Genomic DNA, 21,211 nt, shown 5'->3' with positions numbered 1-21,211 from the left:
CAATGTAATAACTGACAATGGCTGCACGTTAGTTTGTTTCATTGATGAAATTGATAAGTATAAGTATATCACCCTCACCAGATACAGCTTGTATGTAGAGAAGGGATATATATGCTGACACTGCTAACCGCCAGTCCTACAGTACACAGCATTTGTATTTGTCATTTTTGAAACTATACAGCTCTGTAAGAAGTGCACTTGTACTTTTCCCCCCTGTTGGCCTTCAATGACAATTTCAAGACAAAACGGAAATGCTTGTCACATTTTACAGAAGCTACATGCAATCAAGTCTTAGTGAAAGCATAATCACACATAAAGCTTACGGCACATCTCGCGAGGACCTTTCACATCACACTTCAGTGTGGATTTCCTTTGATTTGTAAAGCACGTAGCCAGGTATTATTACATGTTGCGAAGCTTGATAGAGGCAAGTGTGCCTGTGTTGCTGTGGCTAATGACTGTCCTGAAAAGCTTCATCAGGGCATCGGTTTCAGGCCGGGGTCAAAAGGGAGCAGGAACTGAAAGATTTATGACGACGCCAGAGAGTTCAAAGCAGGCATAAACAGATGCTGCAGAGCCACTGAGCAGCTGTATCTCATCTGCAAGACCTGGGAAAAAAAACAGACAGGTCTGTGACAGTAATCGTCTGGGATTTACACGGTCAACAAGGATACTCTGGTCTTCCCAGATTAGAGATCCATTAATAAAGCATAACAATGAACAAAAATATAAAACCATTAAGTCATATCAATAGGATCAGACTGCTTTCAAGACATTTTGCTCGTTTTGGAGTCAATTCTTTCGTACACAAATTGGCTGCTGTTTATGGGGGGGGGGGGGGGGGGGGGGGGGTTTGAATGACTCATTGTTTCCATAAGGTCATTTTTTTTAACCCCAGTACTCGTGGTTGCAGTGGTCTATCCTCCAAACGCAGACAGTTATTAGCATTTCTATATTAGCCAGGGGATTTTTCCGCATGCAGTATCTGCCATATTCATTGGGATTTAACTGCACATCAAACCTTTCTCCAAATGGTTCCAGCTTCTCAGAAATGTGTTACATGGTCTCAGTGTCTGATCCAGTGGCCGCCACTCAGTGACTATTTATCTTTTCTCCTCGAGGAAGGCGGGCAAAAAAAAAAGGCAACGAGGCTCTTACACTCTCAATAACCTGAAGAGTCCATGTTTTAGAGTTGGGGGGAAACCAAATGTCTTGAGAATACTAATGGAAAATACAGATCAGGCAAACTCCACTGAAGTGTGGGGGGGGGGGCTTTTTCACTGATGTTGTGTTTCATGGAGTCTGCAGAAAGTATGGAACCTGACAAGCTGAGAGGGAAGGAAAAATTGAACCACCTCCTGACCCTAGCCTCGAGAGAAGTGTTTAGGAACCACCTCCCCCTCACCCTAGCTTCTAGTGAAGTGTTTAGGAACCACCTCACCCTAGCTTCTAGTGAAGTGTTTAGGAACCACCTCACCCTAGCTTCTAGTGAAGTGTTTAGGAACCACCTCACCCTAGCTTCTAGTGAAGTGTTTAGGAACCACCTCACCCTAGCTTCTAGTGAAGTGTTTAGGAACCACCTCACCCTAGCTTCTAGTGAAGTGTTTAGGAACCACCTCACCCTAGCTTCTAGTGAAGTGTTTAGGAACCACCTCCCCATCACCCTAGCTTCTAGTGAAGTGTTTAATACGGCCCAGCGATCCACACTCCTTCCTCTGTAAACTTCAGAAAACCCCACTGACGCCCCCTTTCCAAAAACCAACAGAATGATTTGCACTTTCCAAGCACTGTGGTCTATGGCTTCGCTCAACTGAGATACTTGACCAGACTATTCCCCTGTATTTAATTGAGGTGCATTTACACACAGTTCTACTTTTTTTACATTTTAGTCATTTAGCTGACACTTTAGAACAACTTTAAAGTTCATTACAAAATGATTTATCATACTGTTCTTTGTACTCGTCCCCGAAGGAAATTGAACCCATAAACCTGGTTTTGCAAGCACAATCCACCACCGACTGAGACACACTGGACGCCGTCATGGTTATAAGATGCACAGGAGTAGTCAATCTTTCTTTAAAGAGTATCTTGCCTGCAAATAATCGTACAGTTATGGAAACAAAGTAGGTTAATTTCTAATGCTGTTTCTGGTTTTCTTTAGAGAAAAGCATATCGGATGTTTATTTCAGTGTTTTATTGATTACATTCATCCAAACTATTCAGAGCAATAGTCTGGAGAACAGGAAACTGGTTTTCATTGAACAGAGCAGGGAGTTTAAACATAGTACTTGATTTAGTTATGGATAGTACTTGAAGTCAGACCTATAACTTATCCCAGCCCAGGACATTGTCTTGTTTTCAGAGTCGTCCAATGTCTACAGCATGAGTCGTCCAATGTCTAGACATTTTCCTGATGGCCTACCCACTGTCTCTAGAGATGTGACTAATGTAAAGCCAAGACAGAGGTCCCACAAAGAGGTCCAGAAATAAACACTGCTACTGATAAAAGGCATATGGGACTCTGTCGAGTGTCACAGGGTCACGGGGTCACTGTCCGATAGTGCCTCCCCTGTTTGGAGTCTAGTGGCCAGGGTGTCTTGGGTGAGGGGGAGCAGTTGCAGACCAATGTGTGTGATTAGGAGCGGTATCACTCATAACCACATTTGCCAGTTTAAGGGGAAATACCTAACAGAATACCTTAATCTGAAGGTTGTCCATTAGCATTTTTTAGAGTCTATAGTTGTTATTTTAAATTGAGGTGACCGTATAGTTTTAACTGTGTATGTTGAGGCATGTTTATAAGTCATTGATTGTATAAGTTACATCAGCCCATGGACAGTCTGGTTACGATAGATTTATTTGGTTTTGTTTAGTTTAGTTTATTACGATAAGAGTATTACAGATTCTTTTAATCTGTGTGCTGCTCTCTTGGCCAGATTTTTTTTAATGTACTTTTTCATCCTCTATATATACACATGTAAGTTCATTTGGTACATGTCACAAAGCGAGCTAACACATACTACTTTGCAGATTCGCTTATCTAGCATCGTCAGTTACCCCTCCGGTGCGGAAAGTGATGACGCAGCCAACTGCTTTGTCTGTTTCCTCCCAGTCAGACACAACGGCCCAGGTTGAACCAAGGAAAACCTAGAAATGGAAACATTTCAGTGTTATAAATGCGGCGGTGTGGGAGATGTCGGTGTCGCAGACATGTTCCACTGGGAGTCTGGCAGATGCTAGGTTAGGTTAGCCTGGCATTTACTCCGGTCGAAAGTTTACCTATGAAGCTCAGGGACGCCACCTGCTGCTTATTATGGGAACAGGTAAATGACCCAGTACGGCCTCTTTCCAAATCACTTCTTCTGGGTGACATTTCTTAGCTTCTTGATACATTCGCTTGCATTGGGTTTTTCATTTATCGTGATTATCTAGAAATGCTCAACTGCTCTCCATCAAATTGTTGGTGTTCTTCTGAAATGACAAATTTCACACAAAACATCTTGAATGTTACATGTTTCTGTGTGTGCACTGACTTTAAGATATGAAGGAAATCGATTTAATGATGTTGACTGTATTTAACATTTTACTGGTATATCAAGGGAAACTACTCATTGGGATCTGGGTGAGTTTTTTGTTAACCCCCCTGAGTCAGGTTTTCAGGGTTACCCAATGGAGGAAATGAGCTAACGTCTGAATGTGGGGAGACTTCACCACTACCAATGGTCACCTTTTCCAGAAGCCTCTTTTCCCCTTAGTGGGTTATAGGTTTGATCCAGTGCAGAATGGAAAACACATGTGCTGGCTCAGTGTTAAATGCGGCAGAACAGTTATCTGTGGTTGATTCATGATAAGCCATACTACGATAATGTTACACTCGCATCGTGTTTGAACTGTCCAATCATGTACAGTTATTTTTATTAATACTACACATCAGCAACGAATGCTGCAGGTTTAACAGTGTCAGGATCTACTGGAACGAAATATGTAATACGAAGCTGTACAGGAAGCAAATAGGAATGATGTTCCTTGGCCTTTTTTGAATTTATAGCGGGCATCCTCTGTGGCCATCTGCCTATGACTCATCCCGTTCATCTGAAACATATTGTACAAATGTACTAGTACTGGTCTAATGTCTTCCTCTCCCTGCTCAAATCGATATATTCAAAGGTAAGCACATCCACTCACTAGCTGAGGCTAGTTCCCAAACAAGGCTCCTGACCTTTGACCTGTGCCCCCCCCCCCACAGGAGATGACTGTATGGTCGACGGCCAGGTGTACACCAACCGGGACATCTGGAAGCCGGAGCCGTGTCGGATATGCGTGTGTGACAACAGCGTAGTCCTGTGTGACGAGATCCAGTGCGACGAGGTGGCCAACTGTGAGAAGGTGGTCATACCCGAGGGCGAGTGCTGTCCTGTTTGCCAGACAGACGCCGGCACCACCGACCGCGTCGACCCCCGACCCGGTGAGCAGTGAGAACGTGCGACCCCCGAAATGGTCCTGACTCCGGGTCTGAGCCCAGCTCGGGCCATCACTGAATGTATACTTGGCACATGGCTATGTTTTGGGTTGTCATAAATCTGGTGCTCTCGGCTGTTTTCGTCACTAATGTGAACATAAGCCGATGCTTAGTAGTGAAATAAGGAGGACATCCACTGGTCAGAACGACTGGACTGCTTTTCTAACTTTGATTCTTTGTGTCTGTTGTGTGTCCTGTGGCGTCAGACGGCGGCAGGGTTTACAGGGTAAGATCCCCTGTCTCAATTTACTAGTAATATTTTAGACTGACTGTAACTATTTAAAATCTTCCACACTGTCGTGTTAGCAACTGGATTCAAATGATGCAGCGACGTCTTTTCCTTGCTGTTCGTCTGTAGGGTCAGAAAGGAGAACCGGGTGATGTACCGCTAGTGACTGGGATCAGAGGTCGTCCTGGGCCCACGGTAAGGTCGTCGGTAACTTTGGGTTCAGAGTAAACTGAAGTAAACAGAGTTAAATGGATGTATATGATACTTTCTCAAGATTCAGCATGACAGCCGTTTCGGTGCATGTACATAGCTTCAAGGTTCATGTTTTTATTTAACAGTTGTCTCCTTCGCTTTGTGGATTTTGTAAAACCCTCTGAATGAACACTAGATGGCAGAGGAGCTCAGTTACCTATAACCTAACCTGACAGCATCCCTGTGTAGAACAGCTGCACTCAACTGAGCATCACTAATGACTTCCCTCGGTTTCAGTAGTCATAATCAAGAAACGTGGTTCACTGAGAGATATTACCGTGGACTCATGTTTGTGATATTTGTTTTTGTCTTTTTTTGTGTACCACCACAGGGGCCTCCCGGCTCACCAGGATTTAGAGGGGAGAGAGGACAGAAAGGAAGACCTGTAGGTTCCAAACACACCCCATTCACTGCTAGGGCACGCGCCGACCGAGCGCATCATTAGTTGTGTGTTGGTGTAATGTTTACATTGACGTGACGTGGACGAGAGAAGCTGAATCAAATCTCAAATCCCTTATCATTCCTTTGCGTGGACTGAACCACTGCCGTGATCACCCAGCCCTGCTAATGTAACATCCACTCAGAAGCAGTACGATCCACGATCTACAATTCACCCTGACAAAGTAGTGCAGACGGTATTCCATTACCCACCTGTGCAGTCAACACAGGCCATGTCTTGTTAATACAAAATGTCATAAAGTTTATGAGATTTACGAGAAGAAGCCGCTTATTAAACGAAGGGTATGACGCAAAGAGACTTGCTCAACCTTTCTCATTGAGTTTTCATCCAGTTATAATAGAGCAGCTTGGGGGTTTGTGGTGTGCGGCCCTTGACCAATATCTGCTGGCTGTACCCATCCGCCTTGGGTGTTATTGTTTCAACGTCTTTATGATGTTGTTTCTCCCAGAGGGCAACCTAACTGAAAGCGCATAATAAACGTGTTACTCCACCGCTACCCTGCTAAGAAACATGACATCAGGACATCCATAGACAAACATTAGGTTGTGTCACCGTCTCCGAATGTTAGGTATTCGTCAGTACTTACTAAATACGATTACAAATGATAGAAAAGGAAATCTCACAGAGAGCTAATGAAACAAATATTTTAGACTGATATGTTTGTGGAGATTTTTCTCATTGATGAATTACACCTTGAAGATCAAGAGATTGCATATGAACATAAATTGGTCAGCCAAACATTTATTTTCAGTTTCAAGGAAAAGATGTCTGCATTATAATGCAATCCCAAAGGCCTTGAATGCAGTACACAGAAAATATGTTCAGTAAATGATGAATGAATATGCCCCCTTCATAAGAATTCTATTGCAGGAATATAATTATGTTTAAAGAAATACATTATTCTTCATGATTTATGACATCACGTCCTTGGTCTGCCTCTTTAAGGTTTTACACAATTTCTTCATAAGTTTAGTCAAGAATACGCTACAAAAAAATGAAGAAATAAACATTGTATTTCTACTGTCATTGTGCTTCAGAACTAGAAAAACGTCTTACAACACAAGGCAATATGTAAACATAGCATATGAATAAAAAAATAAAAAACACAGCTGTCTCACTTGCATCAAAACAAGGTCTCACCAGCATCAATATATAAATTGAGGAAAATAAAATTTGGCTTCCGCGGTTACCCATCAATTTAGAGTCTGGTAACAGATGAAATATTTACCTGTACATGAACACAACATCCTTCATCTAAAGGGGCTGCGTGGACCGGCGGGCTATGATGGTGAACCGGGAGTGCCAGGAAATCCAGGAGAACCAGGTCCTGCAGGAAACCAGGGTCCGCCGGGAGTAAGTACCGCCTTAATCTGAACACCACAACCATCATCTCAACCGTGTAACATGGCTAGACATTTTAAAATGAGACTGTCAATAAAGAAAAACGATGCTATGGACAAATACTCAATGCGGAGCAGTAAGGCCAATATTTCTTTAATAAAATACATTGGTCAAATACGTCTGTACTTTTTGTTGGTGTAACATTACCTGCGTCTTTTCTGAAACGTCATAGCCATTTAAATGGTCCATGGTATCTCCAACTTAAAACAACTAGGCTTAGTACAAATCACAGGTTAAGAGAAAAACAGGCAAGGACTGTGAGATCTGTCCATTTCCTGAGTCTCCATGAGTCAAAGTCCTCCAAGCAGGATGTTACTGCTCCTCTAGGTCAGCAGGATGTTACTGCTCCTCTAGGTCAGCAGGATGTTACTGCTCCTCTAGGTCAGCAGGATGTTACTGCTCCTCTAGGTCAGCAGGATGTTACTGTTCCTCTAGGTTAGCAGGATGTTACAGATTATCTTTGTCAGCAGGATGTTACTGCTCTTCTAGGTTAGCAGGATGTTACAGATCCTCGAGGTTTGCAGGATGTTACTTCTCCTCTAGGTAATGTAAACTGCTTCGAGAAGTTGAACTTATTAAATGCCTTCAGATCTATGTCAACAGTGTTTGGTTTCCGAATCCCAGGATAGTATGGTACAACTTCTTCCAGACGTTGAACTGCATGTTGCCCACATGTTTGGACATGTCTATTAGCAGTCCTGAGTGGAGCTGTGGATCCAGCCAAAATGACTAAAACCTGGCTTGGTGAAGTTGGGTGTTGTATCGCTGGAGGAAGGTTATGTTGTCACCCTCTCCTCTAAGGCAGGCTCTCCTCTAAGGCACGCTCTCCTCTAAGGCACGCTCTCCTCTGAGGCATGCTCTCCTCTAAGGCAGGCTCTTCTCTAAGGTAGGCTCTCCTCTAAGGCACGCTCTCCTCTGAGGCATGCTCTCCTCTAAGACAGGCTCTCCTCTAAGGTAGGCTCTCCTCTAAGGCGCAGACAGTGTTTAAGACTTAACTTCTTCAATGTTCTCATCAGTTTTTTCTTGTTCAACTGCTGGCCTCCTCCTGGCCTCCTCCTGGCCTTCTCCCGGCCTCCTCTTGTAGCAGAATAGTACGAAGACTATCAAACTCGTCATGGTACGGGATCTTCAAAATGTTGCCCTGTATTACAATGTTTTCTGTTGTTCGATCACAAGTTAGTTTGGCTCCATGGAAGCCAATCAACATCTCCTTTAAGGGCTTCAGTTCAGCCTTTACACTCTCCTGGAGATCCTGGAAGATTTCCTTTATAGGACAGATATTTTGGAACTTGTGACTTCTAGAATTCTGACACACCAAACAGAGGGGAAGTTGATCCTCCGGACAGAAAAACCTGAGTTTCTCTTTGTGCTGAACGCAGATCCTCTTGCACCTGCATGGCCCAATGTAGCCCTTCTGCTGTTGGAACCCCTCACACAGTTTCTTCAGGGCTTACGGTGGGAGTAGACAAGGAGGAGATGCTCCTGCAGACCGGCCACTTGTGTTTCCAAAATTCCCCCAGGCAGGTTTTATACGTGCTGTAGCTGCAAAACAGAACCGCAGGATCCTTGACGATGTCCCTGCACACAGCACAGGAGAGAAAATGTTCTTGGGAAAGTGATTCAGAAGCCAAGTTGGTTTACTTCTATCCGCGTCTGTAAACAACCAAGTAGAAGAATCAGCTTCAGTTGCAGGTCCAAGAGCAGCAAAAGTCTCTGGATCAGTGAGATGGTGTTAGCTAAATTACCAATCAGTAGAAGTATTATCCAACTTCACACTCATGTAGGAGGATGGGATGGGCTGATTTCCTTACCACTGACTGAATATTCCAGCCAATTAGAGAACAAGGGATAGTATCAGGAGGTGATACCATACAAATCAGGAGGTGATACCAGACAAATCAGGAGGTGATACCAGACAAAAAGCTGTTGATGAGTTGAAAGGGAGGAGATGAGAATGGTCTATAGAGGAGATGGTGTCAAAGGAGGGACATTAATGACCAACATCACCATACTGAGGATCTGGTTATCATCTAATTTATTCAGAAATGGTTTGAGAGTCAGGACAGCACACTTGGTTACAGTTTGTATGATAATTGTAGGGAGCTTTAAACATAACAGCACAACACAAAAAGGGCCGTCTAAGCAACAATATTATTGTGGTTTCCATAGGGAATCATTAAGTAACAAATAACCACTTCTGGGACTTCTAGTTCAGACTAGCACATTAATGTGGCTTTACATGCCACTTCAGACAACTGTATAAGCGAGGGGATCTCAAGTGGGGTCTGTGGATACCCCAGATTTAATACAGGTACGGTATGTGGTCCACAGCAAGATTATACACATATGAAAAATATACACACTGACCTACATAATATCTAACGGAGTTGCCAATATAAAGGAAACACTTGTGTAATGATACTATAGGGTCTATTGAGAGAAGTTCCCTCCAGACAGCATAGGTAGTCGCATGAAGAATCGGCGGAAAACTGCTTGTGTGGAATCTTTTTAACCAATACAACCAATCAATCCATTAGCCTTACACCTCAGTGGTTGTCAAAAAGTGTTTACACACAGTTCTCAACAATAAAATAAAGCCCCCCAAAGAGCAAATCTGAAGTACAGTGAGAACAAATGCCTCGTAATCAGAAATGGAGGCGCAGAATCGGGGTGACAATGGCCCTTACGGGAGACCAGGAGGGAGAGGGAACAAAAAGGAGGTTAATGCAAAAAGACCACACTAATTATCTGTCCAACTGAGGAACATATTTCGGGAGAAAGGACAAAACACCTAGCCGTTAGCTGGCATATGGAGATGCTTCGAGTTTGTTTCAAGTTTATTGATAAAATGCACCAAATTACTCAGCGTCATCCTGCACAATTAAAGTCTTGTGACATGGCACCCGACATTTGTTGCAGTTTCTGCTGCAGAACAAACATTGTTAATCACATTTCTGTTTCCACAGGGACTGGGAGCTCAAATGGCTGGAGGCTTTGGGGATGAGAAATCAGCTGGACAAACAGCCATGGTTCCAGGAACAAGGGTAAGAAGTGTGTATTTACTAGCTATGCTGTGGTGGCTAACTGATGTTGGCGTTTGCTTGAAATACTGATTTGTTGAACAATTATTGTATGATGTCACAGGGTTTCTAAAGTTAATGATTATGTGTACTATGTACATTTTTGTCTCAGGGAGATGCAGGTGCAAGAGGACCTCCTGGGCCAAGTGGATCGCCTGTAAGTTAAAAACAACCAATCAAAACCTAACTGAATCCATTCTGTTAAAGCAAGCCCCTGGCGACATCACTGTCTATCCCCCCCAGGGCCACTCTGGACCTCAAGGACCCACCGGGGAAGTTGGTGATCCAGGTCACATGGTATGAAAACAGTGTTCCTGTCCGGTCAGGCGTTCCTTGTTATTGCAGCCACTGTCCACAAAGCATGTTTACAGAGCAGCACCATGGGTAACGGTGGCGCCAATCACGTTCACCTGCTCCAAACAAAAACAACACTAAACTGTCAGCTGACAGAACAATCCACAATGCATCTTTTGTTTTGTAGACATTGTCAACTGTCTATTGACATGTAATCCCCTGGTAACACGTCTTCTGATATTTGCACATGGTATGACCCTTCTGTGTAATACTACATCCCCATCTTCTGATGTAGGGTCCATCTGGACAAAGAGGACCTGAAGGACCAGCTGGAAAAGCGGGTGAAGATGTGAGTAAACTACTCATCGGTCTTCACCAGAGATGCCAACGAGCCTGTCTGCATGTCTAATACATGGTTTTGGTTGCCTAGCGGTGATGTCAGTAGCATTGTGTGGCTGTTATTTTGAGGGGAAATCTGTGTTGAAATGCAGGTCTGGTTTGGCAGAGATCACTTGGATTCCATGTGTTATTTATTACAATAAGGTTTGGAAATGTATAGATTACATGCATAGATTATTTAAAAAAAGGTTAACTATTATCCGTTATGTTACCAGCAAAGTATTGTAATCAGATTACAAATGCAAAAATGTGATCACTTCTTATTTCATTTTACATGAAGAAAGGAAGAGTGGAAGGATGAGCTTGAAATAATTATGACAGCTGTAGTGTTAGATCTGGTTTGTATTCTAACAAATGCCTAGTAGTGCAGTGATTGTCTTCACCACATATCCTCTGTGCTTGACATTAACAAGTTTCACATGTGATTGTGCTAAAAATGAATCAGACCATTCCAGACTAGTGACCGGAAAGCGCAAGTTTCATTTTCTCATGTTTTGCCTTTTGAGTTATTATTTAACATTTTCAGATATAACAATGGTGGTTACAAGTGTATTTGATACAAATAGCTTGCCTGGCAATGCCATCCATGGACTGGAAATAAGCTCTAACATATTATAGGGGATTTATTATATTTAAGAATGAAAAGGCATGTTCGCAACATGGACTCTGCACAGCTAACCAGTATTAACACAAGATGCTAACCAAGACCTTTGGACACAAACAACATTACACTGTGTTCTCAGGCAGGATATTAAAAAAAGATTCTACTGCATAAAAAATAGACATCTTACTCATTTGATATCCTAGGGTGAAGCAGGAAAACCAGGAAATGCAGGAGAGAAGGGATTCCCTGGATCAGCTGTAAGTTATTCAGTGTAACAGTGGAATATCCATATTTGTATGTTAAGGCTGTAATTAAATTAGTTTAATTCTGTTCTGAAATTAAATTACTATGATTCTCTGTGTTGAAATAAAAGGACTAACATGTTGTTTTGAAACAAAAATGTAATGTGCTTCAGGGAGCTCGAGGGTTTCCAGGAACACCTGGGCCACCAGGATTAAAAGGTCACAGAGTACGTATTTTAAACCATTCTCATTGTGTTAGTCATCGGTTTATAATAGCAACAAGGCATCTCAGAGATGTGTTCATAAACCACAGCCCCTGGCGTCTTATCGCTTCATTATAACAACCCCCAATGACATTAAAATAACCGCCCGGTGCCGTCACGTGTCAGACCATCACTGTCACATTCGCCCTGAAAGACGATAAGACATGTTCCTTCTTACAGGGTCACGCAGGTCCAATGGGTTTAAGAGGAGAAACGGGAGCTGTAGGATCAAAGGTACAGCATCCATGCTATGGAAAAATCGGACTTAGTGCTTTTGTTATTAATAGAAAAAAAAAAGTGCTTTTCTCACCTGGCCTAATGAATGTACAGAAAACTGAAAGTCACTCTGGATAGCTCAAATGTAATGATATGTCAGTCATATTCACGTGTGATCAGTACGTAAAATAAAGTGCTACAAGGCGTATATTGATTAATGCCTTTTTGTGTCAATGAACTCCTAGGGTGGATTGGGTCCCACTGGTCCAATTGGCGCACTGGGCCCTATGGTAAGTGGAAATCATCCCAGATCAACAGTAGAGAGGACCGGCAATGCATACGCCAAAGTGAGCCTTCATATGCAGCCACCGCCGGAGATGAAGACAGATTGACCAGAAAAATGATATGGTTGCAAGCAAAGTGCGGGATACCTATGATCCTTGTGGTATTTGCTGTGTCCAGTCTAGACTTGATAGTTTGGCATATAAACATTATGCCTAACAGGCACAGCTAATGCGTTACTTATTAAATAATGTCATTGCTCTGTAACTGCTCTGGATTAGCTGTGGGTCCTACAGTATTGGCACAGTTAATGCATTACTTATTAAATAATGTCATTGCTCTGTAACTGCTCTGGATTAGCTGTGGGTCCTACAGTATTGGCACAGTTAATGCATTACTTATTAAATAATGTCATTGCTTTGTAACTGCTCTGGATCGGTTGTGGGTCCTACAGTATTGGCACAGTTAATGCATTACTTATTAAATAATGTCATTGCTCTGTAACTGCTCTGGATTAGCTGTGGGTCCTACAGTATTGGCACAGTTAATGCATTACTTATTAAATAATGTCATTGCTCTGTAACTGCTCTGGATCGGCTGTGGGTCCTACAGTATTGGCACAGTTAATGCATTACTTATTAAATAATGTCATTGCTCTGTAACTGCTCTGGATCGGCTGTGGGTCCTACAGCATTGGTAGGACACACTAGCGTTCCAATGAACACTTGTATATTTGTCTATTTCTTTCCGCCACTGTGAGGGTGATCCATGTACTGATGTATTTTCAGGGCCCTGTAGGGATGCCTGGGGAGAGAGGGCGCGTAGGTGCGAGTGGTATACCGGTAAGGATGACAAAGGCCTAAAGCAGACTGGTACACTAAAGCATATCCCTCTTTCCAGTCTTTCAGAGCACTCTCATTCTCATTCTTACACACAAGGGTTGAAAACCACTTTAGAACATCTGTAATTTTGTATTTCTGTATTTCTTTTTATTAACTGTAGGGGACGAAAGGCCCTCCCGGGAACGTTGGTAAACCAGGTCCAATGGTAAGACAGGAAGATGTATTTCATTCTGTGCTGTGGCTACTTCCAACTGCAACTAAAGTTATTTTGCCATGCAGCTGATACTAAAAATTTTATAGCTACTCTGCAATTACTACAGTACATTACATTTTATCCTTTCAGGGTCCATTAGGAATCAATGGTCCCCCAGGATATCCAGGAATTCCAGGAATGAAGGCAAGTACATCACAAAGTAGAACACCAAGCATTCAATCCACGTTCAAATCAATGTAACAGAAGCCATGTTCACACCTTTCATTAACACGTGGTTGTCGTCATCTGATCAAAATGATCTGATCACTGTCTGATTAAGCTTTGTAACATCCACGGCATGTGCCCACTGAGCCTGCATTAGGAACCTGGTCGCTGCCTGTAGGGAAATTATTCCAACCTCCACTGAATCTCCACTTATGACTTAAAATCTCATTACCACCTACTTGTGTGTCTATTGATTTTAGACTAGGAGTAATGCTAACCCTACATACCCCCTGTCCATGGCTGTACGAATACATTATGCCAAGCTCTCTCCTGGGCTTAAAACCGTAGTCATACTGCACAAATGAGCAGTGTGTCTGGACAACAACCAAAGAACTCTGCCCACAAAGGTTAAAAGGTATATTAAAATATTAAAAACATTTGTATACAAATACAATTTAGTTTGCAAGCCAAAATATCCCAGACCAAAACAGCACCAAACAAAAAACTTTAAATCCCGGGAGAATCCTCAAAAATTATTTGGCGCTTCCGCCAAATAATCGATAAGTGATCAATCAGTAATGGGCTTATTATAATTTTTTTTATATACTAAAATAATGTATTCTATTGCTGAAAATAATTATTGCAAAACACAGCCAGTGGGAATAATTTGAGAGGGCAGAACAGTCATGAGGTTGGCCACGATATGTTCGGAAACATTTAATCACAATCAATTCACAATACATCTTTCAATTCTCTACACTTAACTAATTTCAACTAATGTGGTCCAGAACAGGTTGACGGACACAAATAGGTGCAAATAGGAATTCTGACGTTGCAGGCTGTTTATGTAACCAGATAAAACACACAGCTAGCTACCAAGATCTTGCAGGGCTATGCACATGAAATGTCCCCACTGAAGATGTGAATAAATGACATTTCAGGGCCAGCCTGGTGCCACAGGCGTGCGAGGCCCCGAGGGTCCCCAGGGCCAGAGGGGGGAAACTGGACACCAAGGCAGGGCAGGAGCAGTCGGCCAACAAGTACGTGTTTTATTCCTGCACACATCCGATAAACCAGCTGTTAAACACTATTCGTTCCTGCACACATCCGATAAACCAGCTGTTAAACACTAGTCGTTCCTGCACACATCCGATAAACTAGCTGTTATACACTAGTCGTTCCTGCACACATCCGATAAACTAGCTGTTAAACACTAGTTGCTCCTGCACACATCCGATAAACCAGCTTTTAAACCAGCTGTCTTAACGAGCTCAAGACTTTCGTTCATTAATGATGTGCGTTCCATTCCCAGGGTCCTTCAGGAACGGACGGAGGCCGTGGTACTAAGGGGCCGGTGGTACGTGGATTGGTGTCTTATTTAAGCGGACGTTGTTAAAACACATGAAACATAAGAGATGTGTACGATCAAGGCTGAAGTGTACTGAGAGATACTGTTGTTTTGCAGGGTAGCATGGGTGTGCAGGGTCCAGGGGGTCACCTTGGCCCCGCTGGTCCACCAGGACCTCAGGGAAGCACTGGACAGCCTGGGATCAAAGGTCAACTGGTAATGTGGCTTCCATTTACCTTGGATCCGTTATTATGAATTCTATTATTTTTGTTGATAAGCAATCTTGTAAATACTTTTACAAGATTGCTGTAGACAAACACTTCATTTTCGTTTTTCACTTTATCTATGGTGCAGAATGAACTCTAAATTGTGATATTTATCTGCCTGTAATATCTCCGTTTCAGGGAGACGTCGGTGTTCCTGGTTACAAAGGAGAGGCCGGACCCAAAGGAGAACCTGTACGTTTCTAAGTGACCATTTACTTATGTACATTCCTCCTGATTTTATTTACAGTTTTTGTAATATTGTACAATACACAGATGTGGAAATGTACAATACTGCCTGTTAGATGGATGAAACGCACAGTCCTGAACTAGCTAAAAACGGGGATGAAATCGACAGTACATTATGCCCTATTGGGTGGAAGAATTAGAGTTAGAGGGTTTCCTGTCTGTAGCTGTCAATAAACAGGCCCTTACTACCACTTATGTACAGAGTGAGACAGTTAGGTGTGAAGGCTATTTGCAAATTTACAGGGAAAACTACAGTTACTGTGGCTAAATAGGAACTACATGAAGGTTTCACCAAAAGCGCTGCCACACCAGGGGGATCCGGCTGAACCCAGTTCAAATGTTTGCTCTGACTCTTAGGGTCCCCCAGGTTCCCAAGGAGTTATCGGGCCCCAGGGCGAGGAGGGGAAGAGGGGACCTCGTGGTGACTCTGGCTCACTAGGACCTCCGGGACCTGTTGGCGAGAGGGTGAGTCCACCGCTTTATTAATTGACCGTTACAGAAGATACGTATTCAGGCAAGTGACCGCCATTTCAAACCAAACGAGGAAGGCTACCGAACCTCGACTGGCTGGGCTGACGTGTATCCTTAACCCATAGGCAGAATCACATAGCTCTATGTAGCAATATTACTTTTACACTATGTGTTTTAGCTTCATAAATGGATGGACATTTGTGTTTCAGGGATCTCCTGGTAACAGAGGTTTTCCTGGTGCTGATGGACTACCCGGACCTAAGGTACAGTCACAGGAAAGATAGTCAGAACTCGATGACGATTATTGGTGATCAATTTGGTGTTCATTAAACAGAGCCCCAGCCCAAACCTTACAGACTATTCTGTTTGTCCCAAAGGGCGCAGTAGGAGATCGTGGACCTTCTGGCATATCTGGGCCTAAAGGTTCAGGGGGGGATCCCGGCCGCACTGGCGAACCTGGCCTTCCAGGGGCAAGGGTAATGTAAAGACGATATTGACTGCTTTAACATCTAAATTATACAGATACGTATGTCTCACAACCTAATAGTGTTAGGTGTAGTGTGTACTGTGAGCACATTTCATGTTTTTTTTCTTTTTCCCAGAAGCTCATAACCTCATCTGTTTAATAGGGTCTGACCGGAACTCCAGGAGTCCAAGGAGCTGAAGGAAAGCCAGGACCACTGGTAAGTTTGATCACTGCACACATCCGACTCAGTACACGACTTGGAAAAAGCAGAACACGACCGGAAAGGAAAAAGGAATGTACTTTGGGACTACTACCATTGCAACGACTGTTCTTAGGCCATCAGGGTATGTCAGCTGACCAGTAGACGGACGGTGTCTTTTTCAAGAGAGGTTTGATTGGTGTTCAGGTGTCAGGTGTCTTAACACAGAACAAACGGTCAGAAAGTAACAGTTGTTCTCGTGCCCTTGGTATGAAGGGTCCAGCAGGAGAAGATGGCCGTCCAGGGCCAGCAGGGTCTATAGGAACCAGAGGTCCCGCAGGAACCATGGGAACCACAGGGCCAAAGGGCTTCAATGTAAGAAACATACTTCTACAGTCCTTAAGATGTCTGACAAACATGTCCATGACTACTTAAACAACCTCTCGTATTTTCGACCCCGAAGGGAGACCCAGGAAAGACCGGTGAACAAGGATCTCCGGGTGTGGCAGGACAAAGGGTCAGTGTCTTTGTCAATGAATACTAAATAGCCCCTGCCTTTATGATTACGTGGATGTTCACAAATACTCACTTCCTTATCAGGGTCCTCCTGGGAAAGACGGAGAAGTGGGACCTTCTGGACCTGCTGGGCCTCCGGTAAGTCACCAGTTTTCCTCCGTTTGCCGTTAAACCTTAACTTTAAAGCTAGAACAGTTTCCAGTGGCAAACTTTCATCTACCTTTCTGTATTAGCACATTTTCTTTAATCAAACAGCACATCAGAGAGTTTAAAAAGGATGTTGTATCACAACATGACATTGTCTTTGTATGAAGGGGGTTGCAGGTGAAAGAGGTGAACAGGGACCGCCTGGAGTGAACGGTTTCCAGGTAGATTATAATGTTTTTGGTCATGGATGCATGAAGGACATTTACTAGCAACAATTGAAAAAATGTATTGCCCCTTTTTGTAGTCAGCTAAAGTGCACAAGCTTAATTTTTCAGGGATTACCCGGCCCACCTGGCCCACCTGGAGAGTCAGGAAAACCAGGTGATTTGGTGAGTAGGAGAATCACTAGCACTTTAGGAAACTCTACGAGTTAGCTGAAGTGCACTTTTAATGAAGATAATTACTTTCTCTTCAACGCTACGGGATTCAATTCCCATTGAACAGTGCGTTAACCTGATGGTGTTCACGTTTCTTTTCCTTGTGAAGGGTATTGCCGGAGAGGGAGGAGCTGTTGGTCAAACTGGACCGCGGGTACGTTTACCACCATAATAATGTAAATGGGAATACATTGAGCATACAGTATAGTCGTGTTGCAGCAGACATCGTTAATGACCAGCCATTTTGTGTCTGACAGGGAGAGCGTGGAATCCCAGGAGAGAGAGGAGAACTCGGATCTCTGGGTGTGGCTGGACCAAAAGGAATCCCTGGAGCACCAGGACCCGATGGACCAAAGGTATTTATTGTATATCCATCGAGTTATATGGAGCAAATGGAGAATTGTACAACCCTGTTTCCCGATGATGTGCAAATAATTTGTCCCTACATTTAATTGAAAATAGTACCAATATCAAATGTTGAAACTGAGAAATGGTATTGTTTTTGGAAAAATAAATGCCCATTTTGAATTTGATGCCAGCAACACTTTTCAGAAAAGTTGTGACAGGGGCATTTTTACCACTGTGTTGCATCAATTCTTCTTTTAACAATATGCTTTGTATGCTTTGGGAACTGAGGAGACCCATTGCTGTAGTTTTGAAAGTTCAATCTCATTCTTGCTTGATATAGGATTTCAGCTTCTCAAAAGTTCAGGGTCTCCTTTGTTGTATTTTCTGTTTCATAATGCGCCAAATGTTTTCAATGGGTGACAGGTCTGGACTGCAGGCAGGCCAGTTTAGCACCCAGACTCTCTTTCTATGTAGCTATTGGCATTGTCTTACTGAAATAAGTAAGGCCTTCCCTGAAAACGATGTTGTCTGGATGGAAGCATATGTCGGTCCAAAAACCTGTATATACTGTTCAGCATTAATCGTGCCTTCACAGATGTGCAAGTCACCCATGACGTGTACTAATGCACCCCCATACCATCACATATGCTGGCTTTTGAACTGTGTGCTGATAAAAAGCCAGATGGTCCCTCTCCTCTTTAGCCCGGAGGATGCGGTGTCCATGATTCCCCCCCCAAAAAAGTCCCCAAAAAAGAACAGTTTTCCACTTAACTTCAGTCCATCTTAAGTGAGCTCAAGCACAGAGAAGGTGGAGGCAGTGTTTCTGAATCTAATGGTTTCTTCTTTGCACGGAAGAGTTTTAACTTGCCTTTGTGGATGCAGCGACGGACTGTGTTCGCAGACAATGGTTTTCAGAAGTGTTCCTGAGCGCATACAGTGATTTCCTCTTCAGAATCGTGTCTGTTTTTAATGCAGTGCCGCCTGAGGGCCCAAAGATTACAGCCATCCAATATTGGTTTTCAGCCTTGTCCCCTATATACAGAGATTTCTCCAGATTCTCTGAATGTTTTAATGATTTTATGTACCGTAGATGATGAGATCCCCAAACTCTGCAATTTTATGTTGAGAAATGTTATTCTTAGATTGTTGCACTATTTACCTGCGCAGACTTTCACAGAGTGGTGAACCCCTCTCCATGTTTACTACTGAAAGACTCATCGTCTCTGGGATGCTCTTTTTATACCCATGTTACTGACCTGTTGCCAATTGACTTAATTAGTTGTGAGATGTTCCACCAGGTTTAGTTTTTTAGCATTACACAGATTTTCCAGTCTTTCGTTGTCCATGTCCCAGCTTTTTTGAAACATGTTGCTGGCATCAGATTCAGTGTGGGCCTATATTTTTCAAGAAACAATAACATTTTTCAGTTTCAACAATGGATACGTCATACCATTTCCTTTTGAAAAAAGGGTTTCAATGTTTTTCACATCATTGCATTCTGTTTGCCTTTACATGTTGCACAGCGTCACAACTGTTTTTGGACACTAGGTTGTTTATATTGAGAGCCTGAAAACATTAACATGAACCCTTACATGTTTTTCTAGGGTAGTCCTGGTCCCTCTGGTGGACTCGGTGACCTAGGCCCTCCTGGACTTCAAGGGATGCCTGGCGAGAGAGGGATCTCAGGTCCACCTGGACCTAAAGGTGACAGAGTAAGTATTCAATCTGGCATGATCATCTTATCACATCCATTCCATCTTATGGAGATATGTATAGCTTTTCTTTGTCCCCACTTACTGAACATACAGCATATGCATATATATATACTGACTATATATACTTTTCTACTGTGTTTGGTGTGGGCCCTAAAAGGAGTACAGTAGCTTTACCAAAGAAAACAATTGCATAATTATGTTGACAATAACATTAATGTTGGAAATTGCCATTGTAGGGGTCTGGTGGAGAAAAGGGATCTGAGGGTACAGCTGGAAACGATGGCGCAAGAGTGAGTTCATTTCTACACATAACTACTATCTTCACATACACACATAACTGCCTTCCTTTGACCGTAAAAATGAATTTGAAAGATGCTTGCCCGAGGTGCTCACAAACCTTGTTCAAACTGCGAGCACTGTTGCATGTAGTGCTTGTCTCGGCAACAGGACTTGTCATCTGTACTGTGGTCTTGTGAAAAGATGTTTCTTCTTAATGGATAAATTGTTCTACAGAGGAGGATTGCAGTTGAAGCTGGTGGAAAGCCTGTAGCAGCATGTTCTGTCAGGGAAACAGAATGCTGCTCAATTAATTGCAAATGTCAAACAAATGCCTCCTTCTCAACATAGGGTCTTCCTGGCTCTCTTGGCCCACCAGGACCCCATGGACCCAGTGGTGAAAAGGTAAAGATTTGGTTTGCTGTCATTTGCTGTCAGTTTGTTAATGTTTATTTACTGGAACTAAAACATGCTGTAACTGCAGGGAGAACCTGGACCTAAAGGCCCACCCGGTCCTCACGGATCGAGAGCAATGCCTGTAAGTTTGGCCAAATGGACATCTAGCATGACATCATACAATAACACGAATACATATGGTGTCATATCGGGTATCCTTGCATTGTAGTTACTTATTTCCCTTGTTGTATTAGGGATCCCGTGGTGAACCTGGTCCAATTGGTCCCGTGGGATTTGCTGGACCCCCTGTAAGTCTTCCCAGTGTAACCTGTGATGCCTGTATAAGACTACATTGAACACAGTTGTGTTATACTGTATAACATCAGTCACAGCGTATATACCATATTATTAGACCCAATCTTGTAGTAAGGAAAGTGGTGATATTTGGATATTTCCGGAACTCATCCATAGCATCTAATTGTCCAAACAGGGTCCCGACGGTCAACCAGGTGTCAAGGGGGAGCCTGGAGAGCCTGGTCAGAAGGGTGACGCTGGTTCTCCAGGGCCTCAAGGCTTGTCCGGGTCCCACGGACCTCCTGTGAGTTACCGTGTCCTAGTACCCTAACCCAAAGACAGCCGAACAGGAGCAACAGTCTCACAGAACGGTCTTCCTCTTTTCACAGGGTATCGTTGGTGTGGCCGGACTGAAGGGTGGCAGAGGAACCCAGGGAGCCCCTGTAAGTGCTGCTTTGACCCAAGTGTCTTGGCACCGTGACAGGATTGTGTCCACGTGTTGATGCGCACAGCAACGCAATATGTACGCTTTGAGCATTCGTGCAGACAGTGCTGGGCATTGTGGGGAAGTAGTGAATGGTCTGA

General features: G+C 43.3%; 1 protein-coding gene across 2 annotated transcripts in view; it reads left to right on the top strand.

Annotated features, from left to right (window-relative positions):
• The window catches only part of col5a2a (collagen, type V, alpha 2a), a 43,985-nt gene that overhangs the window by 16,820 nt on the left and 5,954 nt on the right, over positions 1-21,211 (top strand). Inside the window, exons 1-39 of one of the 2 annotated variants that reach the window (XM_020041398.2) lie at positions 3,082-3,323; positions 4,247-4,465; positions 4,726-4,745; positions 4,878-4,943; positions 5,332-5,385; positions 6,721-6,813; positions 9,828-9,905; positions 10,054-10,098; positions 10,185-10,238; positions 10,531-10,584; positions 11,442-11,495; positions 11,654-11,707; positions 11,924-11,977; positions 12,205-12,249; positions 13,030-13,083; positions 13,244-13,288; positions 13,427-13,480; positions 14,443-14,541; positions 14,814-14,858; positions 14,967-15,065; positions 15,254-15,307; positions 15,719-15,826; positions 16,042-16,095; positions 16,210-16,308; positions 16,462-16,515; positions 16,774-16,872; positions 16,961-17,014; positions 17,098-17,151; positions 17,328-17,381; positions 17,496-17,549; positions 17,707-17,751; positions 17,855-17,953; positions 19,550-19,657; positions 19,897-19,950; positions 20,288-20,341; positions 20,421-20,474; positions 20,587-20,640; positions 20,823-20,930; positions 21,016-21,069. In XM_020041398.2, coding sequence (XP_019896957.1) covers positions 3,314-3,323; positions 4,247-4,465; positions 4,726-4,745; positions 4,878-4,943; positions 5,332-5,385; positions 6,721-6,813; positions 9,828-9,905; positions 10,054-10,098; positions 10,185-10,238; positions 10,531-10,584; positions 11,442-11,495; positions 11,654-11,707; positions 11,924-11,977; positions 12,205-12,249; positions 13,030-13,083; positions 13,244-13,288; positions 13,427-13,480; positions 14,443-14,541; positions 14,814-14,858; positions 14,967-15,065; positions 15,254-15,307; positions 15,719-15,826; positions 16,042-16,095; positions 16,210-16,308; positions 16,462-16,515; positions 16,774-16,872; positions 16,961-17,014; positions 17,098-17,151; positions 17,328-17,381; positions 17,496-17,549; positions 17,707-17,751; positions 17,855-17,953; positions 19,550-19,657; positions 19,897-19,950; positions 20,288-20,341; positions 20,421-20,474; positions 20,587-20,640; positions 20,823-20,930; positions 21,016-21,069 — 2,610 coding nt within the window. In that variant the 5' untranslated portion in view covers positions 3,082-3,313. Of the gene's footprint in view, positions 1-3,081; positions 3,324-4,246; positions 4,466-4,725; positions 4,746-4,877; positions 4,944-5,331; positions 5,386-6,720; positions 6,814-9,827; positions 9,906-10,053; positions 10,099-10,184; positions 10,239-10,530; positions 10,585-11,441; positions 11,496-11,653; positions 11,708-11,923; positions 11,978-12,204; positions 12,250-13,029; positions 13,084-13,243; positions 13,289-13,426; positions 13,481-14,442; positions 14,542-14,813; positions 14,859-14,966; positions 15,066-15,253; positions 15,308-15,718; positions 15,827-16,041; positions 16,096-16,209; positions 16,309-16,461; positions 16,516-16,773; positions 16,873-16,960; positions 17,015-17,097; positions 17,152-17,327; positions 17,382-17,495; positions 17,550-17,706; positions 17,752-17,854; positions 17,954-19,549; positions 19,658-19,896; positions 19,951-20,287; positions 20,342-20,420; positions 20,475-20,586; positions 20,641-20,822; positions 20,931-21,015; positions 21,070-21,211 lie in introns of those variants that run through there. The other variant, XM_010884407.5, reaches the window with a different exon arrangement.

Source organism: Esox lucius, chromosome 20, assembly GCF_011004845.1.
Source record: "Esox lucius isolate fEsoLuc1 chromosome 20, fEsoLuc1.pri, whole genome shotgun sequence".
Classification (NCBI taxonomy): Eukaryota; Metazoa; Chordata; class Actinopteri; order Esociformes; family Esocidae; genus Esox; species Esox lucius.
The sequence above is the reverse complement of the archived record's forward strand: the minus strand, read 5'-3'. Positions and strand labels throughout refer to the sequence as shown.